The sequence below is a fragment of the Chaetodon auriga genome, chromosome 9 (assembly GCF_051107435.1).
Source record: "Chaetodon auriga isolate fChaAug3 chromosome 9, fChaAug3.hap1, whole genome shotgun sequence".
In the NCBI taxonomy this organism is placed as follows: domain Eukaryota; kingdom Metazoa; phylum Chordata; class Actinopteri; order Chaetodontiformes; family Chaetodontidae; genus Chaetodon; species Chaetodon auriga.
This window is the reverse complement of record NC_135082.1, coordinates 23,151,705-23,175,893: the sequence shown is the minus strand read 5'-3', so window position 1 is coordinate 23,175,893 and position 24,189 is coordinate 23,151,705. Positions and strand designations below refer to the sequence as shown.

General features: G+C 41.8%; 3 protein-coding genes across 4 annotated transcripts in view; 2 read left to right on the top strand and 1 right to left on the bottom strand.

The window, feature by feature from the left end:
* The window catches only part of LOC143325623 (teneurin-3), a 140,910-nt gene extending 135,189 nt beyond the window's left edge, over positions 1-5,721 (top strand). For both annotated transcript variants that reach the window (XM_076738836.1, XM_076738835.1), the window contains 3 exons: positions 961-2,572; positions 2,971-3,101; positions 3,676-5,721. In XM_076738836.1, coding sequence (XP_076594951.1) covers positions 961-2,572; positions 2,971-3,101; positions 3,676-4,428 — 2,496 coding nt within the window. In that variant the 3' untranslated portion in view covers positions 4,429-5,721. The remainder of the gene's footprint in view (positions 1-960; positions 2,573-2,970; positions 3,102-3,675) is intronic.
* Positions 5,722-10,743: 5,022 nt separating this feature from the next.
* Positions 10,744-14,563, top strand: tdo2a (tryptophan 2,3-dioxygenase a). The gene is made up of 12 exons (XM_076739685.1): positions 10,744-10,778; positions 10,924-11,029; positions 11,151-11,241; positions 11,403-11,473; positions 11,760-11,887; positions 12,017-12,203; positions 12,396-12,503; positions 12,619-12,730; positions 12,907-12,964; positions 13,562-13,641; positions 13,994-14,084; positions 14,410-14,563. The coding sequence occupies exons 1-12, from the start codon at positions 10,744-10,746 to the stop codon at positions 14,561-14,563; spliced, it is 1,221 nt and encodes a 406-aa protein (XP_076595800.1).
* A 1,303-nt stretch (positions 14,564-15,866) lies between these two features.
* On the bottom strand, positions 15,867-23,499 carry ctso (cathepsin O). Its single transcript, XM_076739157.1, has 8 exons — positions 23,247-23,499; positions 21,947-22,052; positions 21,556-21,680; positions 19,143-19,310; positions 18,647-18,768; positions 17,164-17,327; positions 16,248-16,340; positions 15,867-16,125 (listed from the first exon to the last, which is right to left on the bottom strand). Exons 1-8 carry the CDS (start codon positions 23,448-23,450, stop codon positions 16,091-16,093), a joined length of 1,017 nt encoding a protein of 338 aa, XP_076595272.1. The 5' UTR covers positions 23,451-23,499; the 3' UTR covers positions 15,867-16,090.
* Between the last annotated feature and the right edge of the window lie 690 nt (positions 23,500-24,189).

The window sequence follows — 24,189 nt, the reverse complement described above, 5'->3', positions numbered from 1 at the left end:
TGTATTTACTCAATTGTTAAATATCTGTTCCTTTCTGACCGCCATGACTGAAAAATATGCAGATATTTGGGTTATGTGATCTGTCCAGTCTGTGGGTTTCAGGTAGTCTTCTTGTCTGCTCCGAGCTTAAGTGTATTCTTTATTATTTAGCAAGGGAGCAGGTTCCTCTTGTATATTTTCCAAAGAATACACCGAGGCTAAATTATGTACATTGTGATTCAAAGAGCTGCACACACATACTGTGCAAAAAGCATCATGCCAAACAGCACACTGTCACACCGAGATGCTCAGCTACAGAAGAGGAAACAAAAAACATGCAGAGATTTCCTAGCCACTCCCAGCCGCATCCTTTTGTTGCGTGACCTGGAGAGGCCATGTCAACACTCTGACATAAGGAACACAGAGAGCTCAGGGAGCACAGGGAACCTCTGTTTGGAACGGATGACTGGGCAGGACATTTTAACAGAAAGGCTGGTAAACCTTTAGAAGACGGATCACAGTGCAAACACTGCATATGCTGTGCATTAATTAAAGTCTTTTCTGTGAGTAATACGAGTTAATATTAAACATTGCCTCTGTCAGATACTTGTTGACTAGGAGACGATCATTCACAGTTGAGCTTATTTCAATTTTCTGTACCGGCGTTCTTAGCCAATGGACTTGACAGAAGGTTATGTTGCGTTTAGCATCAATATATAATTTTCCAAGTTCTTGTCATCCAAAGCTGTACATGCTGTATTAACAGATTATACAACGGGCAGCAGCACTCGCTGTCGACTCAGTGTTAACGGTGATAGTGAACGCTACCTAGTGCGTTTTTCATATGTGTTTCACCTTTTCTCAAACCAGAAATTTCTGCTCACTCTGCCTTCACTCAACCTGCTTGTCATTACACATATATTATGTATAGATATTACGCAACTCAAGAAAACACTTGCTGTTTTGCTCTTTTCCCTCTAGTCCATGGTTCTCCTGCTCCACAGTCAACGGCAGTACATATTTGATTTCGACTCTCTGGACCGGCTTTCTGCTGTCACGATGCCAAGCGTAGCTCGCTACACCATGCAGACCATCCGGTCAGTGGGCTACTACAGGAACCTTTATCACCCCCCAGAGAGCAATGCCTCAGTGGCTGTGGACTACAGCGAAGATGGCCTCCTTCTGAGAGTAGCTCACCTTGGCACAGGCCGGAGGGTCCTGTACAGATACCGCCGGCAGAACAAACTGTCAGAGATCCTGTATGACAGCACAAGGGTGAGCTTCACCTACGATGAGACGGCTGGTGTGCTGAAGACTGTCAACCTGCAGAACGAAGGTTTCATCTGCTCCATCCGTTACCGCCAAGTGGGTCCCCTTGTGGACCGGCAGATTTTCCGCTTCAGTGAGGATGGCATGGTCAATGCACGCTTTGATTACACCTATGACAGCAGCCTGCGTGTCACCAGCGTGCAGGGCGTCATCAACGAAACACCGCTACCCATTGATCTATACCAGTTTGATGACATCTCAGGAAAGGTTGAACAGTTTGGGAAGTTTGGGGTGATCTACTATGACATAAATCAAATCATATCCACTGCAGTCATGACCTACACCAAGCACTTTGATGCACATGGACGCATCAAGGAAATCCAGTATGAAATATTCCGCTCGCTCATGTACTGGATCACTTTTCAGTACGACGACGTGGGTCGAGTCACCAAGCGAGAGATCAAGATCGGCCCCTTTGCCAACACCACCAAGTACAGCTATGAGTATGACGTGGATGGCCAGCTCCAGACGGTGTACCTGAACGAAAAAGTGATGTGGCGCTACACGTATGACCTTAATGGAAATCTGCACCTGCTGAATGCGGGAAACAGTGCCCGACTTCTTCCTCTGCGCTACGACTTGAGAGACCGCATCACCCGCCTTGGAGATATCCAATACAGAATGGATGAGGACGGTTTCCTCCGTCAGAGGGGAGCAGAAATCTTTGAGTACAACTCCAAAGGACTCTTGGTGCGGGTCTACAGCAAGAGCAGCGGCTGGACGATTCAGTACCGCTACGATGGACTCGGTCGCAGAGTGTCCACTAAGACCAGCTTGGGCCAACACCTGCAGTATTTCTACGCCGACCTGAGCTACCCGGCTAGGATTACACATGTATACAACCACTCCAGTTCAGAGATCACCTCACTCTACTATGACCTTCAGGGACACTTGTTTGCTATGGAGATCAGCAGCGGGGAGGAGTTCTACATTGCCTGTGATAACACCGGCACACCTCTGGCCGTCTTCACCAGCAACGGCCTCCTGGTCAAACAGCTCCAGTACACAGCATATGGTGAGGTCTACTTCGACTCAAACCCAGACTTCCAGCTTGTGCTCGGTTTTCACGGAGGACTGTATGATCCCCTGACCAAACTGCTGCACTTCGGGGAGCAGGATTATGACATAATGTCTGGAAGGTGGACCGTTCCTGATGTCTCTATATGGAAAAAAGTTGGCAAAGAGCCGACGCCTTTTAATTTATACATGTTCAGAAATAACAACCCCATCAGCAAAGTCCATGAAGTGAGAGAATATGTTGCAGGTAAGAACTATCACAGTTAAAGCTTCTGGTACTTTTACTCATTATTAGGGCTGCAGCTAATGATTACTTTCATTATCGATTTTTCTGCAGATGAATTTCCATGAATAATTTAAAGTGTTGTGAAATAGTGAAAAGTATCCACTGTGATTTGCATATTTAATCTGTATGCTTTTCTGACATTTTATATTTGTTTGTGCTGGAATAATTAGCATTTACTTAGCAGTGTCAGGTTTTTGAAGCGCTTGCTCAATGAGCTGTTTAAGAAATTGCTTTTCTTTTGTCTCAATGTACAGCATAAAATTCTCAAACAGGTTTTCCTAATAAAAATAAATGGTACGGTACAGTGGTGCTGTTGTGACTTGTTAACGTTACGTCTTTAAATGCTTTTTCGTGCACAGATGTGAACAGCTGGCTTGTGACCTTTGGCTTTCACCTTCACAACACCATTCCTGGATTTCCAGTCCCAAAGTTTGATTTAAGTATGCCATCCTACGAACTGAGGAAGAGTCAGCGCTGGGATGATCTGCCGGTGGGTAAAATGAACATCTCTCATGCATATTGGACACACTATAAAAGCAACTATTATCCTCCTCCAGCCAACAGACAGTGTGCTTTTGTAAGTGAAGGGGATCAGACAGACAACAAAAACGTTACTTTGTTTTTGTCTTACATCAGTATTTTGAAGCTGCCATCTGCTAATTGGATTGCTATGTATTTCATAGACTATGAATTTTAATTGGGCAATATTTGCATAATAATCCACATAATAAGCACAATGTGCACTTTCCTCTGTCTTGTTTTAGTTGCCAGTTGAACACATTTCAACACTGTCTAACTTTATATGTAATATTCTGGGGTTGCTAATGTTAAAACAATCTTTTGAAGCTATTTATGATTCCTTGGTCTAAGGCCTTAACACAAAAAAGTGTTGCTATAAAAATTGTCATGGGGTATATATCTACTTGAAAACAGCTTGAAAACACCATTATCTTAGACGGGGATGAAAAACTCTCTGAAGCAGAGCAGTAGCTGGTTCTAAATGGCCTGGAGAGTCAGGTTCTGCCATGTTCAGGCGTTAACGTTTCACTGCACTTTTCCTACAGTCTATCTCTGGGGTCCAGCAGGAAGTAACCAGACAAGCGCATTCTCTCTTGTCATTCGAGCGGCTGCCAGAGGTCCATCTCAGTCGAGGTCGCAGAGGTGAAAAGTCTTGGCTGTGGTTCTCAGCGGCAATGTCTCCCATCGGAAGAGCTGTTATGTTTGCCATCTACAAGGGCAGCGTTCACACTCACACGCTCAACGTGGCCAGTGAGGACTGTATCAAGGTTGCAACGATCCTCAACAATGCTTTCTATTTGGAAGACCTCCACTTCACCATAGAAGGACGGGACACGCACTACTTTGTCAAGCCAGGCCTTCCAGATGCCGACCTTGCTGCATTGCACCTCACTAGTGGACACAAGACTCTGGAGAATGGCGTCAACGTGACTGTTTCCCAGTCCACCACAGTCATGGATAGTCGGACTCGCCGCTTTGCAGACGTGGAGATTCATGCTGGCGCTCTGGCTCTTCATATCCGCTACGGATCCACGGTGGACGAGGAGAAAGCGCGGGTCGTTGAGCTCGCTCGTCAGCGCGCCCTCGCGGGTGCTTGGGCGAGAGAGCAGCAACGAGTGCGAGATGGCGAGGAGGGGGTCCGCCCCTGGACAGAGGGGGAGAAGAGGCAGCTTCTGAGTAGTGGAAAAGTTCTGGGGTACGACGGGTACTATGTGCTCTCCATTGAGCAGTACCCAGAATTAGCAGACAGCTCTAATAACATCCACTTTCTTCGGCAAAGTGAAATTGGGAAAAGGTAACAATACGAGGAGCATTTCCTGCCAAAGAGACTTAGTTTTGGTAGAGACACAATAGTGGACAAAATGAAAAGCAACTGTAATCAATGGTTGCTCTTATGTAACCTGAGTGTTGATGTGTTTTTGTACAAAAAAGGAAAAAAAGAGCAAAAACAAGGAAAAACATACAAGGGGTCAAAAGCAATGCTGTGCATTGTGGCCTTGGGACTACAGAGTAAATGTATAACTACACCAAGCCTTAACATGGCAATTACAGGTCAATTCCTCTGTTGCACAAGCCTTTTTGGACTCTGGACTCTCAAGCAGAGGAATAGTGGTGTCTTTGGGGAAACAGTCAGCTAATGTAGGTGTTTTATGTTTTTTGGGTTTGTTTCGTCGTTTCTTTTGTTTTCATCAAGAAAAGTCTGGCTCTTCAGAAAGTACAAGAGCAAAGGAAATGTTTACATTATGCATATCTGCACTTCTGTAGAAGTACGAGGCTCGAGAGTTCACACTCTGAGAGCAAGCAGTGTCCTTGAGCAAATGTTTGTTTTTAAAATCAGAGACTTCTGACGTTAGAGATATCCTCACCAAACAACCACTATGTATACCAGATTTAGCACTGTAAACATTCAAAACATCAAAATGTCTTATTCTCTTTGAGATGTTTTTAAACAGAAAAAAGAACAGTTTCCATGTTTAAATACCCAATATTCATTGTGAAGAAAGGACCGTAGAGGTATGAAGGACTCTGTTGGGGGACAGGCACAGATGTGTCTTGGACGGCACAGGGACACCATGTTTTGTAAATTATGCAACAGTTTTGTCGTTTTTTTTAAGAAACTGAGTAAATGTCTGTACTAGTCATATTAACAGTAATTTATGTTGTGTTTATACATGACGAATAAAGTCCAGCTGAGTTTGATTTTTTTTTTTTCCTTTGAGTTTTCAGACATGCTTTTCTTTTTTTAAGTTACGTTCCTCCTAATATGGCTAATGTGGGGCTTCTTCACAATGCTCTGTTTAAGTAATTAACAGAAACCTGTGCATGTAGTGACAAGTATTTACAAGTGGTGATGTATCTATAACATGCAGTCAACTATTATTTCCACTAAATTTAATGTTTATTGGGCATAATGCCTTTTGACCTGGCTTCCTGTCCAATGAATATTTCATCAACACAAATATTTCATGAACCCATCTCACATAAACAAGGTTACAGTGGATCCAAATATAGCTCACATCCATGTTCTCGGTAGGTATAATTTTTTTGAATGTTAAATGCACTCATGGATTAAAATGATATTGGGGTTCTTTTTGGTGTGTTGTTTTCTTAACAACTCTGCAAACTTCTACCTTTTTGTTGTCAACTCAAAAATGAACTGTTCACTTTTAAATGAATGTGAATGGTGAGAAAACGTAGCTGCCGGGTAACTCAGACACTAATTTGGAGATGTTAAAGTCTTTGCATGGCTTCAGTATTCCAAAAAAATGAAAATTACAAAGTACGTTAACGATTAAAAATACATCTTCTGAGCTACAAAGCCAAAGAAGACAAATGCGGCATTAATTTTAAGTTAGCTGCTTGAAGCTGCCCTGAACAGAAGAGCGTTAATTGTGGCTGAAGACATTGTGAGAATAACTAACCTGTAATGTCGACGGTTGCCTAAAAGCAGTCAGCGACTCAGTCAGCATCATAATCAAAAAAGGATTTTAGGTTTGAACATTTGATAGCTCAATTTTAAAAATTGCGTTTGGGTTGTGATCAGCTTTCCTGCACTCATGATAAGTGTTATTCATCAAAGCACAGAGGAGCTCTGATGGTGGAACGCATAATTCTGAAAACAAGCCCGTCATATGAAAGCGATTTTCTTTTTCATGGTAAACTTCAAACGGCATTTCAAACCAAATGGGAGCAGAATATTCTTTGCTCAGAGGTTGTTTTATGCTGTTGTTTTTGACCTCCTCTGCCGCTCCGGCATCTCACAGATTCTTTATATGGTTTGAGAAATTTAAAAAACTGTTTTATGACATATAGAGCTCAACAAAGCTACATCTCTTTGAATGTTCTTCAGCTCAAAATCTGAAATACATGCCTTCAAAGTTCTCGTCAGGCTCCCTCAGGGTGTAGCAACCCCCTTCCCCGCCTTCCTATAATGAAATGTCTTATTTAACTTCCCCTGTGAGCCATTGTCTATTCTTCCTTCACACTGAAATTACAGTGAACTTAAACGAACCTCCATTTGTTATGATATATCCATACAAAGCGTCTCATACTCCACCAAAACCCTGCTGAAAAATCTTCAAATACAAACTCCATTCTGCCGAACACAAAGCATTCAAACCTTTGATTCTCTTAAAAGTCCTCTGATGCTCCCTAGTGGTACAAAGTGCATAGTTCACAAAGTCATCCAGTGCACCTACTTACCATGTAGCTGCACACTTATTAGAACAGCAGCCATCACTGTGCTTTAAGGGAGGTCAGAAAATACTTAAAATAATTCAGTCAAACTCCAGGGATTAGTGTGGCAGGTGTTGGGGGAGGGGGGGATAAAAATCACTTCTGGATACTCCAGGTTAATTTAAAGAGACATCAAATGGAATAGATAAACCAGTAATGTGAAAATGATCTGCAGTCCTGCTGCAGTATCTCACTGTGACCACAGTCGGCACTGCCAAAGCAACAGCGCGGCGCATCACCACGCAGCATGACTAGACCTACTTCAAAGGCTTATATAAAAGAGATGGCACGACTTTGCAAGAACATCAAAGACCCAAAAGCATCATGCAATAACCACATCAGAGAAATGGAAAAATGAGGCATGTTTCATAATTCAATTGAACCTCATTGTATGCACGTAACACAAAGGTAGCAGCATGGATTCGCACTGTACCAAACATGAAATGATTTTGCAATCCAACATCACAGCACTGAAGAGAACGTTACACATCGTGCACGAGGCTCGGGTGTGATGTCATACAGCTTGGATTTAATTATTAGGGGGCTGATTTTCATTTTTGGGCCCCGCAGCGGCCTTGTGTCAAAACGGCTGTTAGTGAAGGGAAAAAACATCACTATAAATGTTGCATCCGTGCAGGTTCAAATCTGGTGGGTGTTGGGATTTGAGAAAACTTAGACTTGAGTTCTGAATTTTTTAAAAGTTGCTCTGCTCACATTCAATTAGGATAATATGACGTCGAGTTGAGTGTACGGAGAGCTACAGTAATTTAAAGTGAAGATGAATTTACAGTAATACAGCAGTCGGTAATGTGATATTGAAATGTGCGATCAAGCACATCAACTGAGCTGATTAGATAATTATGAACACATAGAATAGTAAACAGATTGAGCCGTCTAATGAGCTTCCAGTAAATAAAACAAGTGTGCAGCTGATTGATTCACCGAGGAAACAAATACACCAACAAATATTCTCTGTTATTTTTTAGAAGTCACCTCAGCGTCGACGTCCCTCCGTGAATTTTATCAGACCTGCTTCCTCTGGAAACCACTCTTAATAATTCTCACATGCACACGAGGTGATGGTGTTCATTATTGCTTTTACTCACCTCCAGCCGACAACTCGTGGACTGTCTCTGCGAGGCAAAATGAACAGGACCTGTAGAGGTAAATTAAATTTCAGGTATGTGACGGAAAACCAAAATTCCATCTCTGAAATATTTCTTGGCAGGATGTCAAAACACATTCCTGGGGTTTATACCAGGGAAAGCCCATTACTGTGAGACTGTCAGATAATATGGAGAACATGAAGAAGACAATGCGTATACAATTTCCAAAAGCTAAAAGAAAGCTGCTCTTTATTCAGCTTCTGAACCAAATGTATCTGGAAGTCATAAATAAAAGAGAACCTATGGAAAGCTTAGTTATGATCGCAGTCCAACGAATCGAGCACCCACACCCCTGACTGAATTTGTTAAATTCTTCCGTCTCCAGAAACCAATTTACTGTACATTTTCTGGAGAGAAAAACAAAGACTCTTTCTGTCTGGAGACTTCTATACATGCAGGTGCCAAAACGCAGAAACAAACGGCTGAAATCTTCCCCAAACACAAGGATAACGTTTCAACCACAGACGTCGGGAAGGGCCAACAGGCTTTGTTTCCTTGTGATCACAGATTTATTCTGTGATCTCGATATAAACCGGCTTTGTTCTGAGCTCTGACACAACATCTGTTTTCTTGTGGACACACAACAATCTCGTCTCATTAGATGATCGTTAGATGAAAAATGCATTCTGATATGGTAATCATCTCTGAGCAGCAGACATACAGCAACTCTTTATACTTAAACTGCGGCAAACAAACAAATACCCCAACAATACTGTCAGACTTCTTCATATTAGTGTTGGCACTTAATTTATGCACAAGTCACTGTAATGTTTCTCTAATATTCCCACAGTCTGGAGCACAATTCAGATGAAACAGGCTGATTGCCTTTTATCTGTTCTTGCCAACAACTAAACACTCATTACTTCCAGATGCAACCTGTTAAATATAATAAAAAGAACAATAACTGTAAAAGTGAAGTGAAAGAGGCAACATGGTTGATTATGTGCAGACCAGTGAACGCTGGCAGCTTCAGTGATGATTATATCTGTCGATTATATTTGATCATCAGAAGATCCTTGAACATCGAGCGATCAAATGATTGATCGTAATAATTACTGAAAAAACTGTTTACATAATAATTTCCTCTTTAATAATTTCTGCTAACGGTGGGTAGAAGCAGAAAGAACATGTGCAGATCTTTAATATTGACATAATAAGTTGCTTTTTGTTGTTGTTTTTCGACTCTTGTCACTTGACAAACACACCTTTGGCAGGACTGCAGGACATGCTGGGAGGAAAACAGTTTAATTGGGCTGTGTCTGTGCTTTCCTTTAATCAGTGACTCACGCAGACCTTGGAGATAATGCGCACTGACACGTGTGTCCTATCAGTGAGATGTACAGGTCTGCTAAAGCCTCAAAGACACACCGACGGTCTCATCTGCTCTCGAGCATCTCATCCACTGCACCCCCCCTCCCATTACCATCCCATTCATCCCAGCTAAATGGGAACAAGAACAAAGAATTTTGGGGCTGCTTCTGCTCTTCTTTCTCAGTCTGCAGCATTATATTGCTAGACTTGTACCATGTCCCAATTCAGAAATAGCTGCTTGTTATCATCCCTCTGATCTTCTGAGGACAGTTGCACAGGCTGTTGGGACTGTACTTCAGAAGTCTACAAAGAGTATGGGTGAAAAACAAGGGCGCTAATGATCTTGGAGGGATTTAGAGGGAGTGGATTGTGGATTCTGAGTTTTACATTGATGAAACTGGGTTAACTGTCGTTCAAAAAGAATTCGCTTGACGGCGTGTTGCGGTTCGGCCGCCTGCGAGTGAAACCAAACATTTTCCACAAACTGCCCACGACATGATATAAGTCATTCCTCTGCATTGCGTCACGCTCTAAAGGTATGTACATCTGATTCGTCTGAGTCAGAGGAGCAAACATAAGCTCCGTGTACTAAGAACACATGATGTGCATACAGTCAACAGCCTTGGAACCACATGTTCCCCATGATGGTCATTCAGGGTAAATAAAATATTAACCAAACTGCAAATATTTACAGATCAGTTGAGTTGAATCTAAGTTTTTCACCAACGCCTCTTGTTGATGAAAAACTTAGATTCGTCTTATTTTGATTCAGTGTTTACGCGTTAAAAGACTTCTCAGCAGTTTTCTTTGACTGCCTTAAAGTATAATTTAGGGATGTGTTTTTAGTACTAAACACAAATCAAACCTCGGGCAAAAGAAAACAGATAGAGAGTACACGTTGGGTTTGGCAGGGCCAGTATGTACAGAAAGAATCCCTCCTGTCAGTGAGCAGCTTTACATAACAAGTCCAGTTTTTAAGAGACGACGGACAGACGGGTGCAAACAGCAAACACTGAAGGTGGCCGAGACAGCCGCTGTTGTTTTCTGAAACGCCTGGAGAAATAATGAGCATTTAAGATCTCTTTGTGTTTGATACTCCTGTGTGTTTCAGTCTATTTGAGCGCATGAAAGTAATATTTGTTATTTTCCATGTTATTATTGGAAAGGAGTACTGCGACCATTCTTTTAGCAGATCAAAACAAAGTCCAGAAGGTGATCTCGGTTCAAGGCGAATAACACAGCAGCGTGGGGCCAACAGAGGCGGGCCGGATGGAGACCGCATCCTCATGATTGATTGGATGAGGCGGATCTTTAAAAATCTGGATCGCGTTGGAGATCACTTTAGTAAATATTAGTCGAGGAAGAAGAATACGTCTTTGCTGCACCTGATTTGGACAAGTCATGAGTGGATGTCCGTACTTTGAGAAGAGGCATTTGTACGTTCTCAAGGATTCTCCCTCCCCACGTTTTTATTTCTTTTTCTTTTTAATTCAGTAAAATGAGGCTCTCTAACAATTGATTGCCGATCCTGACGACGGGAAAACACCAAGTAACAAAAGGCCTTCTCTCTTCACACTGCAGGTTATTCAAAAGCAAGCCTCACACAACCGAAGAAGAGGAGGATGCCTCTCAGGCAGGGGTCAACAAGGCCAGTAAAGGAGGAATCATCTATGGAGACTATCTGCAGGTACAAAACACCAACTGTAACACACATCAGGCTTTGTGCCTTTGGCTTTCTTAAGAAAGTACTGGAACCTGGATTTGTTTTCAAATTTGAGTGAAGTGCTTCAATTCCTTCCGACCCTCAGCTCGACAAAGTAATCTCAGCCCAGGTGTTGCAGAGCGAAGTCAAGGGTAATAAGATCCACGATGAGCACCTCTTCATTGTCACTCATCAAGGTAAAACTCCTGTGGCTTCACACTATTTCAGAGCACTTCTACTTTTTTTTTTTTTTTTTGGAGTTTGTCTCTCTGCTTTGAGTAATTGAACGTGTTTGCAGGAAAAAGTATTTTTTTATTTTTAGTAAGAGTCATTTTTGCTGTGTGATATTTCATTTCAGCCTATGAGCTGTGGTTCAAACAGATTCTGTTTGAACTCGACTCCGTGCGAGAGATCTTCATCAGTGGACACGTAAGTCACGTTTCATTTTTAAAAAAAGCACATTCAACAGGAATTATTTGTCTTATTCTGTCAATCTGGATATGAACTTCAGTCGGGGAACAGTGAGACATGTTGTGAATCACCCTGCTGATGTTCTGAATTAAAATCCAAAGTTTTTTCCTGGCGCACATCAGGTTGATGAAATAATGATGCAAACAACCTAAAACTCTAATTATTTCAGCAATTAGACTGTGTGTGCTCACAGCTTTTGCTATGATAAGTAATTATTTCCTTAAATACTTTAAAATTCCTCCAGGTCCGAGACGAACGCAACATGCTCAAAGTGAACACTCGGATCCACAGGATCGTGATGATCTTCAGACTGCTGGTCGACCAGTTTGCCGTTCTGGAAACAATGACAGCCTTGGACTTTTTTGACTTTAGGTAAGCTTATAAATAACTTCTGGCCCTCTCTCCTTCAGCTCTGAAAATTTTATAAGATGCAGTCCTCCAGTGCACTCTGCCTGTGTTGTGTGCATGTATGCTTACTTGTGTGTGTGTGCTTGTCTGTAGGGATTACCTGTCTCCAGCCTCTGGATTCCAAAGCCTTCAGTTTCGGATCCTGGAGAACAAAATCGGGGTCCTGGACAACCTGAGGGTTCCATACAACAGACGTCATTACAGGGACAATTTCAAGGGTCATGACAGTGAGATGCTGCTTGCCACTGAACAGGAGCCAACACTCTTAAAACTGGTCGAGGTATGTTTCACCACCAGCAAACAACAGTCATCCGTTTTTTTTTTTATTTAATCAAGAAGGCATAATTTTATGCTACTCTATATCTTCTGTTGTATTTTTCCAACATTGTTTGCTGTATCTGTTGCCCTGGATGAGCCCATCTGTGACTGAACAGGGTATAAATGTGATAAAACCTTGGGCTGTTCTTCTCAGGAATGGCTGGAGAGAACTCCTGGCTTGGAGGCGGATGGATTCAATTTCTGGGAAAGGCTGGAAATCAATATATTTGATGGGCTGAACCGGGAGAAGGAGAAAATTGAGGTAAGAGACGACTCCAGCTTTCAGAGCAAACTTTCTTTGCTCCCCCTGGAGCGCACAGATGATTGACAGATTGTATTTTTATTTACGCTTTTTTTTTCTTCTTCATTTTTTTAAGGAAATGCCAGATTCTGAGGAGAAGGAGGAGGTGATGGCTGAGCTGGTCAAACAGAGGGAGCTGTTCACATCTCTGTTTGACGAAAAGCGTCATGACCATCTTCTCAGCAAAGGTGAGCGTTTCTACGAATTGAAAAAAAAAAAATCCTACTGATTAATCAAATGTGATCCATGTGTCTCGCTTGTGATCGAGATTTGACTCAAATCTAAATCACATCTCGAAAAAATAAATAAATAAAATTAGTTTTACTTATAAAATGATAATGTTATTTTAAATTTTGCTGACCAGGTGAGAGGCGGCTCTCGTACAAAGCTCTCCAAGGCGCCCTGATGATCTACTTCTACAGGTATGTGGATTTTAGCGCATTGCTTCATCTTTCATCCTCTGGCACGGTGCATCTGTGTTACGTGTATGTGGGACTCGTAGGCAGTGGTGACACAGAGCTCGACCTGAGAGCTGCACACTCTCCTCCTGCTGACGCCAGCTGGGGTTTTAACATCTTGCCTAAGAGTGGCTCAGTGTTTGTTCTTCAGGAAGGGTTACTCATTTATCCTTCCCACCTAAAAGTTTCATGTCCAAGCCCTTCTCTGAAACCCCCGTCAGCCATCCAGGTCATGTGACACCTGTAGCACATGTCAAACACCAGCGGTTGGACTCACTGTGCAGTGTAGAGATTGTTCCAACACTTACCTGAGTCTTTTTACCTGAAGGTGAGGTACCCTGGCCTGTGTGTTCAGGACACGTCACACGAGACTCATTAAAGCGAAGAGTCAACAGTCATGTGACAGTCACTGGATGGTGATGATGTAAAACAGATGGGCAAAACACAAACTGTGTTGTGGGTAGTGAGCAGATGATAGTTGCTCTCGAACGCCACCCAGAGTCATTTCCATACACCTGTACAGGTGTCCTCAGATACTCAAATCTTCCTTCATCCTTTTAGGGAAGAGCCGAGGTTCCAGGTTCCTTTCCAGCTGTTAACGTCCCTCATGGATATTGACACCCTCATGACAAAATGGAGATGTAAGTACTTTAGAGTCCCTGTCGGTTGCTGTGTGTGCTCACCAGTGAACAGAAAAATACGAAGGGGAAAAAAAACTCGACTAAGAAACCAGCGCTTTAATATTTTGCCTAAGGGCAGAGCCGGACTAGCTGGAGTTTACAGAGCTTAAGTTGGTTCAGGACCTCAGAGGCTGGAAAATATTCCAACATCGTGCTCATCTGCTGATCAGTCCAACAACTTATTCCCATGAAATACATTTTTTACTCACTTATGTCTCACTCATGTCTTAACAATTTATATCTCAAATAAAACATGCAGAGCTGGAACGCTGCTCCTACTGTATCACAACGGATACTTCTGTCTTTTGTTTAGACAATCACGTATGCATGGTGCATCGTATGATTGGCAGCAAGGCCGGCACGGGGGGCTCGTCCGGCTACCACTACCTGAGATCCACTGTCAGGTATAGTATGCTGGAAACTTTAACCTACTGATTAAACACATTAAACTCCAAGTATCTTAAACACTTCAGAGTAAATTTAGACAAGGAGAGGGCACTGCTACTCTGTGCTTATCTAAATTAACCTGTCATATGGTCACTTCTTCCTGACATGCACAAACTGTACCTCATTTCAAAGGAGCCGCATGGGTTCTTTATTCAGCTTTCATTAAGTTCTAGCGGCAGACTGAGTTTTGTCCTTCAGAAAGTGCGATTTGCAACAGATGCCCAATTATACTGTCAGGGTGCACGCGTTCCATATTTCATAAGTGATATTCTTTCCCTTTAGTGACCGCTACAAAGTGTTTGTGGATCTGTTCAACCTGGCAACGTTCCTGGTGCCTCGCCACTGGGTGCCCAAGCTAAATCCCAACGTTCATACGTTCCTCTACATGGCCGAATGCTGCGACAGCTCCTACTGCAGCAGTGAGGACTCAGACTAGCTGGCGTCTCAGTAGTGTGCCCTGGCTTCCTTTCAGTTTGTAGCTCTGGTGGCAGGTGCTCGGGTGAATAGGCTGCCATTAAAACATGCCAAGAAACACATATTTGTCAAGGAGATGCACAATGTTTCTCAGATGTGCGTGACATCAGGCTGATGTGCAAGAGAAAGCCCATACATTGAGTTCTGGCATGAATTGAGGGCAGTCTTAAATATTGTACATCCTGTTTTTGTTCAAACACTCAAAGGCTGCATAAGATGATGAAGGAAAGCACAATGAGGGAGCATTTTTGGAGCATCTTGCAAAAAAAAAAGATGTTGGGAGTGAAACATGGCACGAAAAATATGATATTAAATATGATGTATGATACATGAAGTCAGTGACAGACATCTGATACCATGATGGTATTACTGGTGAGGCTTTTAAGGATGTTTTCTTCTCTGTGAGGTTCTGTGATGTGGAAACACAGGAACATAACAAAATGTGTTTATTTTAATGTTAATGTCAAGCAAGGTGGAAGTATCTTTTCCATCTCTTCCAATCATGTTACAGAACAGAACGGCAAATTACGAGCTCATTAGCTACATCAGGCTGCAGCTCTGAGGTTCGTACCACACAAACCTGTGACGCGGCGTCTGACCCCGAATAGATCAAATGGCCAAATTCGACCATTTCAGCCTAATCTCTAATCCTGACCGGTCACAAAGTAAAGCAGATGGCTCCTTGATAAGATTTGCTCAGATGTTTTCCAATAAAATTATGTAAATGCTCTGCGACTGACCTGAAAGCAAATGGATCGGTGAGAGCAGCGATCAAACTGGGGACGATGATGGGTTCTTACAAAAGCATTATCTTTCATGCCAGCATGGGGAAGGTGTCAGAGAGGGAGCCATTTCAGATTATTGGGACGTGCCTTAGATGCTGGAGGGAGTACATGAAGTGACAACAGGCCTCTGTATCAACAATCAGTCAACATCGAAAATATCTAAAACATCTAAAATTTGGGCAGCATGTATGTGAAATGTGAGCCATAAAATGTACATAATGTTAATAATGTAGTTGTGTAATAACGTGTTTTGTATAGTAAGCTGTAAAATTAATTTTGTTATGTATTTATGCAGTGATTAGTGTGATCCCTGTATAGATATATATATATATAGATAAATGAGCCCTACCGCCTGTAATATGTATCTATCATATGTATTTAATAAGATACATTGTTGTACAGTGCATCTACTCTTATTATTACAGCTTTGCAGTTTTGTGTGTGTTGATTTGTCAGGTATGAGCCAACATTCATCAGCGTATACTGTAAAGTGATTTATTTCCTTTGAGTGATGTTACATGGTGGCATTTCAATAAAAAAAACATTTAAAGTGACACTTGAAGGCAAACAGATTAAAATTTTGGCAGCAGCCAACGGCCACGCACGCACGCACGCACGCACGCACGCACACGCACGCACACGCACACACACACACACACACACACACACACACACAACAATAGTCAGGAAAACACAGGAACTTGTCAAAGAAAAACTGCTGCCACAGAATCTGCAATACCTGGGAAGAGGAAAAAAGGATGATGTATTAATCCCTGAGGGGACGGTGGGCACGGCAACATACAGACGCCCAACTGAACGGAGACGAAGACAGAAATCACAAGAGGCAAAGATCCTACTTACCACAAACGTTGCCGCCAATTTTTATATAAACATAACCTTCATTCCCCCACGTGGATCCCCAGGAGTTCTGCACTATCCAGTAAGGAACATCCCCTAAAACAGACAACATGCATTTCATGATAGAGATATTTTCAGGGTAAAAGGGGTAAGTGTGTCTGTGTGTGTGTGTGTGTGTGTGTGTGTGTGTGTGTGCAACCACCTTAGACCATTACATAATGTAAAACCCACAAAATACAAGACTGTGTGAAATAATCAATGCTGTATAAATTAAATATAAAACACTGATGTGTGAGAACGATGTCAATACGTAAACAGTGAGGCAGCCGTGACAACAGCCTGACAGCGTGCTGTTGAAATAACATCTTGTTTCTTCAGATTCAACCTTTTACGAACTTTAAAAGGTTCCTTAAAACTACAGAAACATTTCACCCGTGGAGTGATATGATGACACATTTCCAATGCAGCTCTACTGCTTTCGAGGATTTTCTCGACATGAGCGCTGATGTCTTCTGATAAAGCTGAGGAAGGCACGTCAGCAGAGCTACGAGGAAACATGAAGACACCTTCATTCTCACTGGAAACATGCAACAAATATTTCACTTAATAATAATTTGGGACCTCAATAATTAGATTAATTGCTTGTTGCATTTTTTTTTCTCCATCTCCTTTTGGCACTTAATTAGAGGGGATGAGACGCTCTACTCTGCTGCAGCAATAATTTGTGTTAGACTTTTCCTGGAATATTTTTCCTTATAACTCTTTGCCTAGTGCAGCTTTAAATTACTTTCACAGGCCCGAGGTTTGCGAAACTGTCTTGACCTAAAAAGGAAAGTGGCAGAGCATGTAAAATATTAAATCCCTGCTTTCTTTCTTGAATTATGATTCATTCTCGTGCCAGTGCTGTGACAGCATGTACCAGCGGCGTTGTATCCAACAACCAGGACAGCATGGTTAGAGCATTGGCTGGAGCAGTGGTGCTGGATGATTCCACCCAGGTAATCCTGCCAGCTGACAGCATCCACGATGGCAACCAAAGGGCCGTGCTTCACCAGCTGACCCATCATGGCCTCCTCTTGACCACTGAAGAGGAATGACAGAAACATGTTCTCTGGAGGCAGAAACACTGGTCTTGTGATTACTGTGCTTTGAATAAACAGTTATGAAATGTATTCAGATACAAAACACATGGAGGTTTATTAAGTTCCACATTTCACCGGGCATATTTTGGCACATTTTTCTCTGCATCAGCATCTCGCCACTGTCCTCTTCATCACATTCATCCAGTCAGTGCATCAATTTCTAACCTGTTATTGCACTTTTGCTCATTCATAAAATTTGGACTTTTGGTCTTTCTGTCTGCTGCACATATGCAGGCGCCCTCTGCAACCTCGTGTTGTCCTTTCAACCAGATGATTCCACACTGGGGATGGCTGTGAGGCCCTCCTCTGCCAGGCCCGTGACATATGGGCCATGGAGTCTCGGTCTGCGCCAAAGCTATATTGAATAAGCCCTGTTACAGTCCGTTCGTGCTGAGGTGAGGTCTTGTCTCGTTTGAACTTTATGATGCTGCTTCTCTTTTGCTGTGCATCAGTAAAGATCTGGCTTATGAACCCCTTTAGTCTGAAGGTTAAGACATCCCCATGACTCCCGAGCCTCCACCCTGCAGACGTGCCCAATTCCAGCAGCTTGATGCAGTCGCTGATCCAGCACTCTGACCTTTCTGAGTATGAGGGCAGGTTAACGGGCGGGTTTTCATACAGGAACAGTGGATTGTTGAGATAAGGAGGTCTTTTAGTCGTAACGTGACATTGACATTTACTGGGTTTGAAAATTATTACAGCTTTTCTCTCTTTTACTTTTAGGTTCTAGATTAGGTCAAAACACCTATCACATAGCATTATTTTGCTAAATTTGAGCTACATCAAATACAAGCATGCAAGGAGAGGAACAGTACAGAAGAGAGACAAAAGACAAAGAAGTTTTATATGAGGTCGGTAAATGCAACAGTCTTGAAAACTCTGAACTCCATCAAAATGAAAACTTCATAAACTCTGACAAAGGACCCTGATTCTGGCGATGATAGCAATACAACAATAACAAGCATTACATATGCATGAGTGTGAGTCAGGACCCTGTTCAATATTAAATAAAGGAGATCCGATTCACTTTAACTCAAGGTAGCTGTGGGCCAGTCATTCTCTGTGCTTCTGAGCAATCCATGTCTTTGTTTACACAGTAAACATCATGGTCTGTCAGGGCGGTCTGGGCGGGCTAACCCAGCTCCCCTCCCCTCTGTCCTTGGCACTTTGTGAAAATACGTATACGTATAAACACAACAAAAATAACGTTGATTTCCAGACTTTTTTGCTCATGGACAACTCGCAAAATGTGTCTCTTACCTGAAATCGTGTACAGTAAAGTTCTTCAGAGCAACGCCGCCATGTGACTGAGAGAAGAAATGGCAGATTCCTGTCTTGGCCTTGTAGGGATACTCTGACTGAGGCACCAGTTTCACTCTGGTCTAGAAAGAAAACACTTCATCTCAGTGAGTGTGTTACCTGAATACAAAATATAAATTCATCTTGTTTGTGTAACGTCTTGGCACAGGCAGTTTCCTAATTTATATTTGACTACAGAAAATCTTCTTTAGCTCGCCGCCACTGCGCGTCTATTTAATTAAAATGTGCAATGATATTACCTTATTTTTAAGAGGCTGAACGTTTAAAAAGCATGCGAGTATCTTCCCACAGGTCTCCTCTCATTTTAGGAGCACAGAAATATTCACTCCATCTCTCGTGCTTGCGAAGTCTTTCTTGGGAGCTGAGGTTTATTCTGTCTTCATCATCTTGGAAGCATCTATTAAAGACCTGAAATTATGTCAAAATATGAACATACTTGTTTCAACCAACTCAGAGCCCGGACTGGGGAGCCTCCATTGCAGCCTTCGTTTAGAAAGGAGCAGTCCAGAACCTGCTGCACACTGAGCTGCACCAGCTGGGAGCCGCCAATCGCATGGACGGACTGCATGGCGCCGACCACGCTGAAAGCCCAGCAGCTCCCACACTGCAGAGCGGAAATCACAGTAATCAGGAAAAACAAAACTACAAAGGGAAGTAAAAAAAAAAAAAAGAAAAAAATCCTGAGTACAACTAAACAGTATCTTATAATCCAAGAAGGGGAAGTTGTTGTGCTTATCTCATTTTCAGCAGGACAAAGACTTGGTTTTATGTGCTCTGTCGTTTCTGCTGCCTAAATCATTGATGTAATTCATTTAAACAAACAAACAAACAAACAAACACTGTCAGTAAAATCAAGAAGAAAGAAAAATCTAGATTTAAGTTCAAACAGGGCTTGAACTTACATCCGGTCTAGCTGACTAAACCAAATTACTATAGTTTGGGATTTCATGGAATTTGGACTCAACCACAGAATTTTCTGGATGCTGTAAGCGCTCAGGAGGTGAGATGATCCGTCCACTCTGACTGAACTGTGACTAATTGTTTTCTGCTGCCATCTACTGACAGAAACACCTCAGGTATATGGGGGCTCGAGGAAATTTCCCTTTTTCACTTCAAGTCTTCCAAGAGAAAACAAAATGATAAATAAATCAACAGCGATTTACTGTGAAGGCTGAGGATCAAGAGCAAACAGCAAAATTATTCTAAGCACATAAAGCGGTTTCTTGAGGAAAATGTTCATCTCTGCTTCAGTTAATGCTTTAAGATTTACGTCTGCGACTCTGTTTTGACAGCTTACACTTACATCTAAGTACATACTTATGATATCAGACATAGATTACGCTGCTCTCCTGAGATAAATCATTTTTGAGCAACAACAAAATATTTAATTATGTAAGAGAGCGCATTTCTCCCCTGATAACACTTGCACAGGGAATCTCATTCTGAAAACCGCTTCATATGCGCAGCTCACTCGCTCATCATAAATTCCCACAAATGCGATGAAAACCTGAGTGCTCTGTGTAAAAATCCAATATTTTGTTGCTCAATATGGTTCCATGGCTTCAAATCAATACTGAAACCAAAATCAGTCATTATTGCTTGGACTGGAGATAAGTATTTGCCTCGCACACAACAGATTAAGACCATCTGCTCTCTCCTTTAAAGCAATGAAATGCACTTGTGTCATAAAAGTGGAATCAAGATAAGGGAAAACTGGATCAAGAAGAGTTTATGAGATGTGAGCGGCTTGAGATTACGTCTTTGTGTACGGTGCTGCGTTTTATTTTCGGTCTATCTATGGGTTGTGGAAACTCGGCCCTGGCAGGTCCACAGACGGCCAAAGAAAAAGAAATCTGGGCGGAAAAACCACAGCGGAGCAGAGCGGTAGGCGAGCGCGGTCATGTACAGACTCTCCCTGGAGTGGTGAGTAAATATATGTTAGCGCGTTGGTTTTAACCTGTCTGGGCTGTCTCTCTCCCTCAGGACAACAGTTGTACAGTGAAAACATCACCCCCGGCAGCACACTGAGTGACCAAAGAGAGAAAGGACAAAAGGAGCAGAAAGTGAACCTTCAGCGAGGACAAGCGACAGCTCCACCTCACTAACCTGCTCCCTGTCCGTGGTCCCCGGGTTCACTGTGCTCTCTTAGCAAAAGACACACATAATGGATTAGTCCATCATCTCAACCTGCTTTTCCTTGACCCATATCAGTCCCCCCCTCCGCTCAGAAATGGGGTTTGCTTACTTTTATGTCACTTGGATGTGTGACCCTCGTTGTGCAGAATGATGCATGTGCTGAGTTTGACTCTAAAGGGCTGTTTCAAGTTCTTCTGCTCACTTTTTGACATGTGCTCGTCCAATCACGAGTCCAATGAAGTCCATATTTATGCAATATTTACATATATTCTGGATTTCTCAATGGGGAGAAGGATTAGATGTGATTTTATCAACATAATAACCAATTAATCTAACTTGTTTTGTGGAAACACCATTTCAGGGACAAATTATCATTATGAGTCAAAGCACAGTGTTTGTATACCAGCATGTCAAAATATAAATATTCCTCCCTGGTCTTGTAAGATCCAAAAACACATGTCAAGGACCAACATCACCATTTCTACTGTATACTTTTGGAGGATTTATGTGTATTATGGGAACCCTTATATAAATATTTGCTTTGTCTATTACCCATCTGTTTATTATGGTATCATCTGACAGCTGTACCTGTGATAAAATGATTGGTTAAAAATTTGAAATTGATTGTTTGAACCTCATCCAGCTGTGTGTCTGTACCTACTGTACGTTCCTACCTATACAGTATATCTATCATGTATCTGTGTAAAGCTCACTGCTTCTTGGTTCTGGACCGGCGCCACCACTGCTTTGTCTCTCCAGTCAAATTTGGCCGGGAGCCCCTCTGTCTTCAGTCCAGGGAAGAGAGGAGCTCTGTCAGCGCTAGCTCGCAGGTACAGATCTGTGAATAATAGATAGAGTTCAAAGTCAGTCCAGGATACAAAGATTCATGTAAACAATGACTGTGCAGATTCAGCCTCATCATTCAGGGGATGAAACACTCAGTGAGTTTAAAACAGGGCAGGACTGGACAGATACAAAACAAGTGACTATATTTGGACTGATGAAGCACCATAAGCTGTGAAAAAGCTGTAACTGTCCAGAAACGCTCCACGTGCCGAACCTAATTCTGCAAACCTACAAAAATGTGACAAAACTTCAGCCTACCTCTGAATTCCCTCTGCGAGAGGTCGGAGAACTGGTTGATGCCATACTTTGCAGACTGTGGTGCCGCGGAGAATGAATTCAGGTGTGCGTGCCGCTTTGTCGCATTCTGCAATAAAACATACGACAAATTAGGTGTGAATTTAGCTGAAGAGGCAACAATATGCAGGCGACTCAAAATTAGTCGTTTAAGAGAATTTTCTTGCATAAAAATAATAAAATACTGAGAATATAATGAACAAAAACCATAAAAAACATGATTACTACCCAACTAGGAAGACACACTTACAAGTACTGTAATAGTACTTAATATTTTCATGTTATTTTAATTAAAACTTTCAGGAAGAAATACTGTAATTTTACTCGACTTCATTGCAGGTTCAAATTTTATAAACAAAATAAACTACGAGTGTTGAAGATTAATCATCCAAAGAGTTAAAATCTGCTTCAAATTAGCTCTACCCCAACCAGCTGCAGCACTGACAGCTTCAGTAATAATTATCCAGTTACATAATACATACAACCAGGTGCCAGTTTATTAGGTACACCAAGCTCAAACTAATGCAGTCTAATACAACAAACCTGTGATAAAATCCGACCTTCCTGAGGGGAAGAAAGTTCAATGTTGTGTTTGAACCAGTTTTAGGTAATATCTAATCCAACCCATTTATATCAATGAGGGCAGAGTAAACAACAAACACCTCTGAGTACAATACAAATCAGCAGCGCCACCAACAGCCTGCAAAATAACCATAAACTCTCTAAAATAGTCTTAACAAAAGCTGAATATTTTAGCTTTCATGAAGGTAGGATGTATCTCATGACTGTCGCATCAGGATGCTCCGATAGAGAACAGCTGTACCTAATAAACTGGCAACTGAGTGTATACTAGTGATACAAGTGAGATTAATCGCAAATGTTAAAACCTGCTGACAAAGTAGCGCAAACACAGTGAACTGACTAAACAATGCAGGAAGATTTACCTGCGGTTAGCTAACGTTAGCGTGGGATTTTCAGGTGTACGGACGTGACACTTCTCACTTCAGGTACATTAGTTTGTGGTACAAGTGTACTTTGAATGCAAGTATTCTTACTTCTCAGTACTTCTTGAACCGGTTTTTACGGATATAATTCGATGTTAATCTACCTTTAATAGATAATTCGTAAATACATTTCTGTCAGGTATTGAGTAGGCGGTGTCTGTAGTGACGTCACGCAGCCGTTAACGTTTGTTGAAGAGTACAAAAAACAGTGATGCATGTCAACAGGTTGTTGACATGTCTGCCCCCTCCCTCTCTCTTACCTGAAAACAGAGCTGGCGCCGGTGAAACTCCCCGCTGTTGACTTCATACGAGCGGTGAAACTTCTCTCTGAACGAGTCAAAATCAACCGCGGGGCCGTTCAGCTTCGCCTGCGTGTCATCCCGGGTCACATTCAGACAACACCGAGGAGAGACGAGCGAGGAGACGGCCGCTACGACAACTACGTACGACAGGTCGACCCTCATTTGACGGACAGACGTCGGCTCAAACCATTCAGGCACTAAAAAAGGAAGTAAACGCAAAAGTGCTGTTTGCGGAAAAGGTGAGGAACTGCGCATGCGCAGTGATCGAGGCGCTTCCTTGGAAACAGAAGGACGCTCTAAGGACCCTTTAGCTGTCATTAAAAAGAAATAACTTAATTAAAACAGTCAAAACTAAACTAATACCTGAAAAGATGTTGATTTTTCAATGACGTTTGTGCAATAGGAAACAAAATATGTTAAAAAAACAACTTTTTTCTGACTGACTACAGGTATATATTTTGTACAGTCTTTATAAACATTACGATAATTTCATAAATATAAATCCAGAATTTATATTCTTAGTAATTAATTATTTATCTAGAATAAAACATTCTCATCATTCAAAATTAATGTAAATATTGATTTTTAAAATATGTTTTCATATAATTTATCCACTAAATACCACGATGATTTCCAATATATGCCAGACATTTTTAAAATACTTTTAATCTCATTTATCCAGAATTAAATGCTGTCATCCTTTAAAAATGTATTCAAATATTTAAAAAATACATTTTTAAAATCATTTATCTAGAATTAAATACTGTCATGATTTAAAAATTAACTCATATATTATCTCATTTATCCAGACTTGAACACGATCATGAATACAAAAAAGTACTTGATGTCACTTGAGCAACTGGAACAGGTAGCACTGAATGTACAATTTAATTTGGATATA

Coding starts and splice junctions, on each gene's coding strand:
- tdo2a (XM_076739685.1), top strand. CDS start 10,744: ATGAGTGGATGTCCGTACTTTGAGAAGAGGCATTT. Junction 11,030..11,150: donor TCTATGGAGACTATCTGCAG/GTACAAAACACC, acceptor TCCGACCCTCAG/CTCGACAAAGTAATCTCAGC. Junction 14,085..14,409: donor TACCTGAGATCCACTGTCAG/GTATAGTATGCT, acceptor CTTTCCCTTTAG/TGACCGCTACAAAGTGTTTG.
- ctso (XM_076739157.1), bottom strand. CDS start 23,450: ATGAGGGTCGACCTGTCGTACGTAGTTGTCGTAGCGGCCGTCTCCTCG. Junction 18,769..19,142: donor CTCTGAGTTGGTTGAAACAA/GTATGTTCATAT, acceptor TTTTCTTTCTAG/ACCAGAGTGAAACTGGTGCC. Junction 16,126..16,247: donor AATTGGCGGCAACGTTTGTG/GTAAGTAGGATC, acceptor TCCTCTTCCCAG/GTATTGCAGATTCTGTGGCA.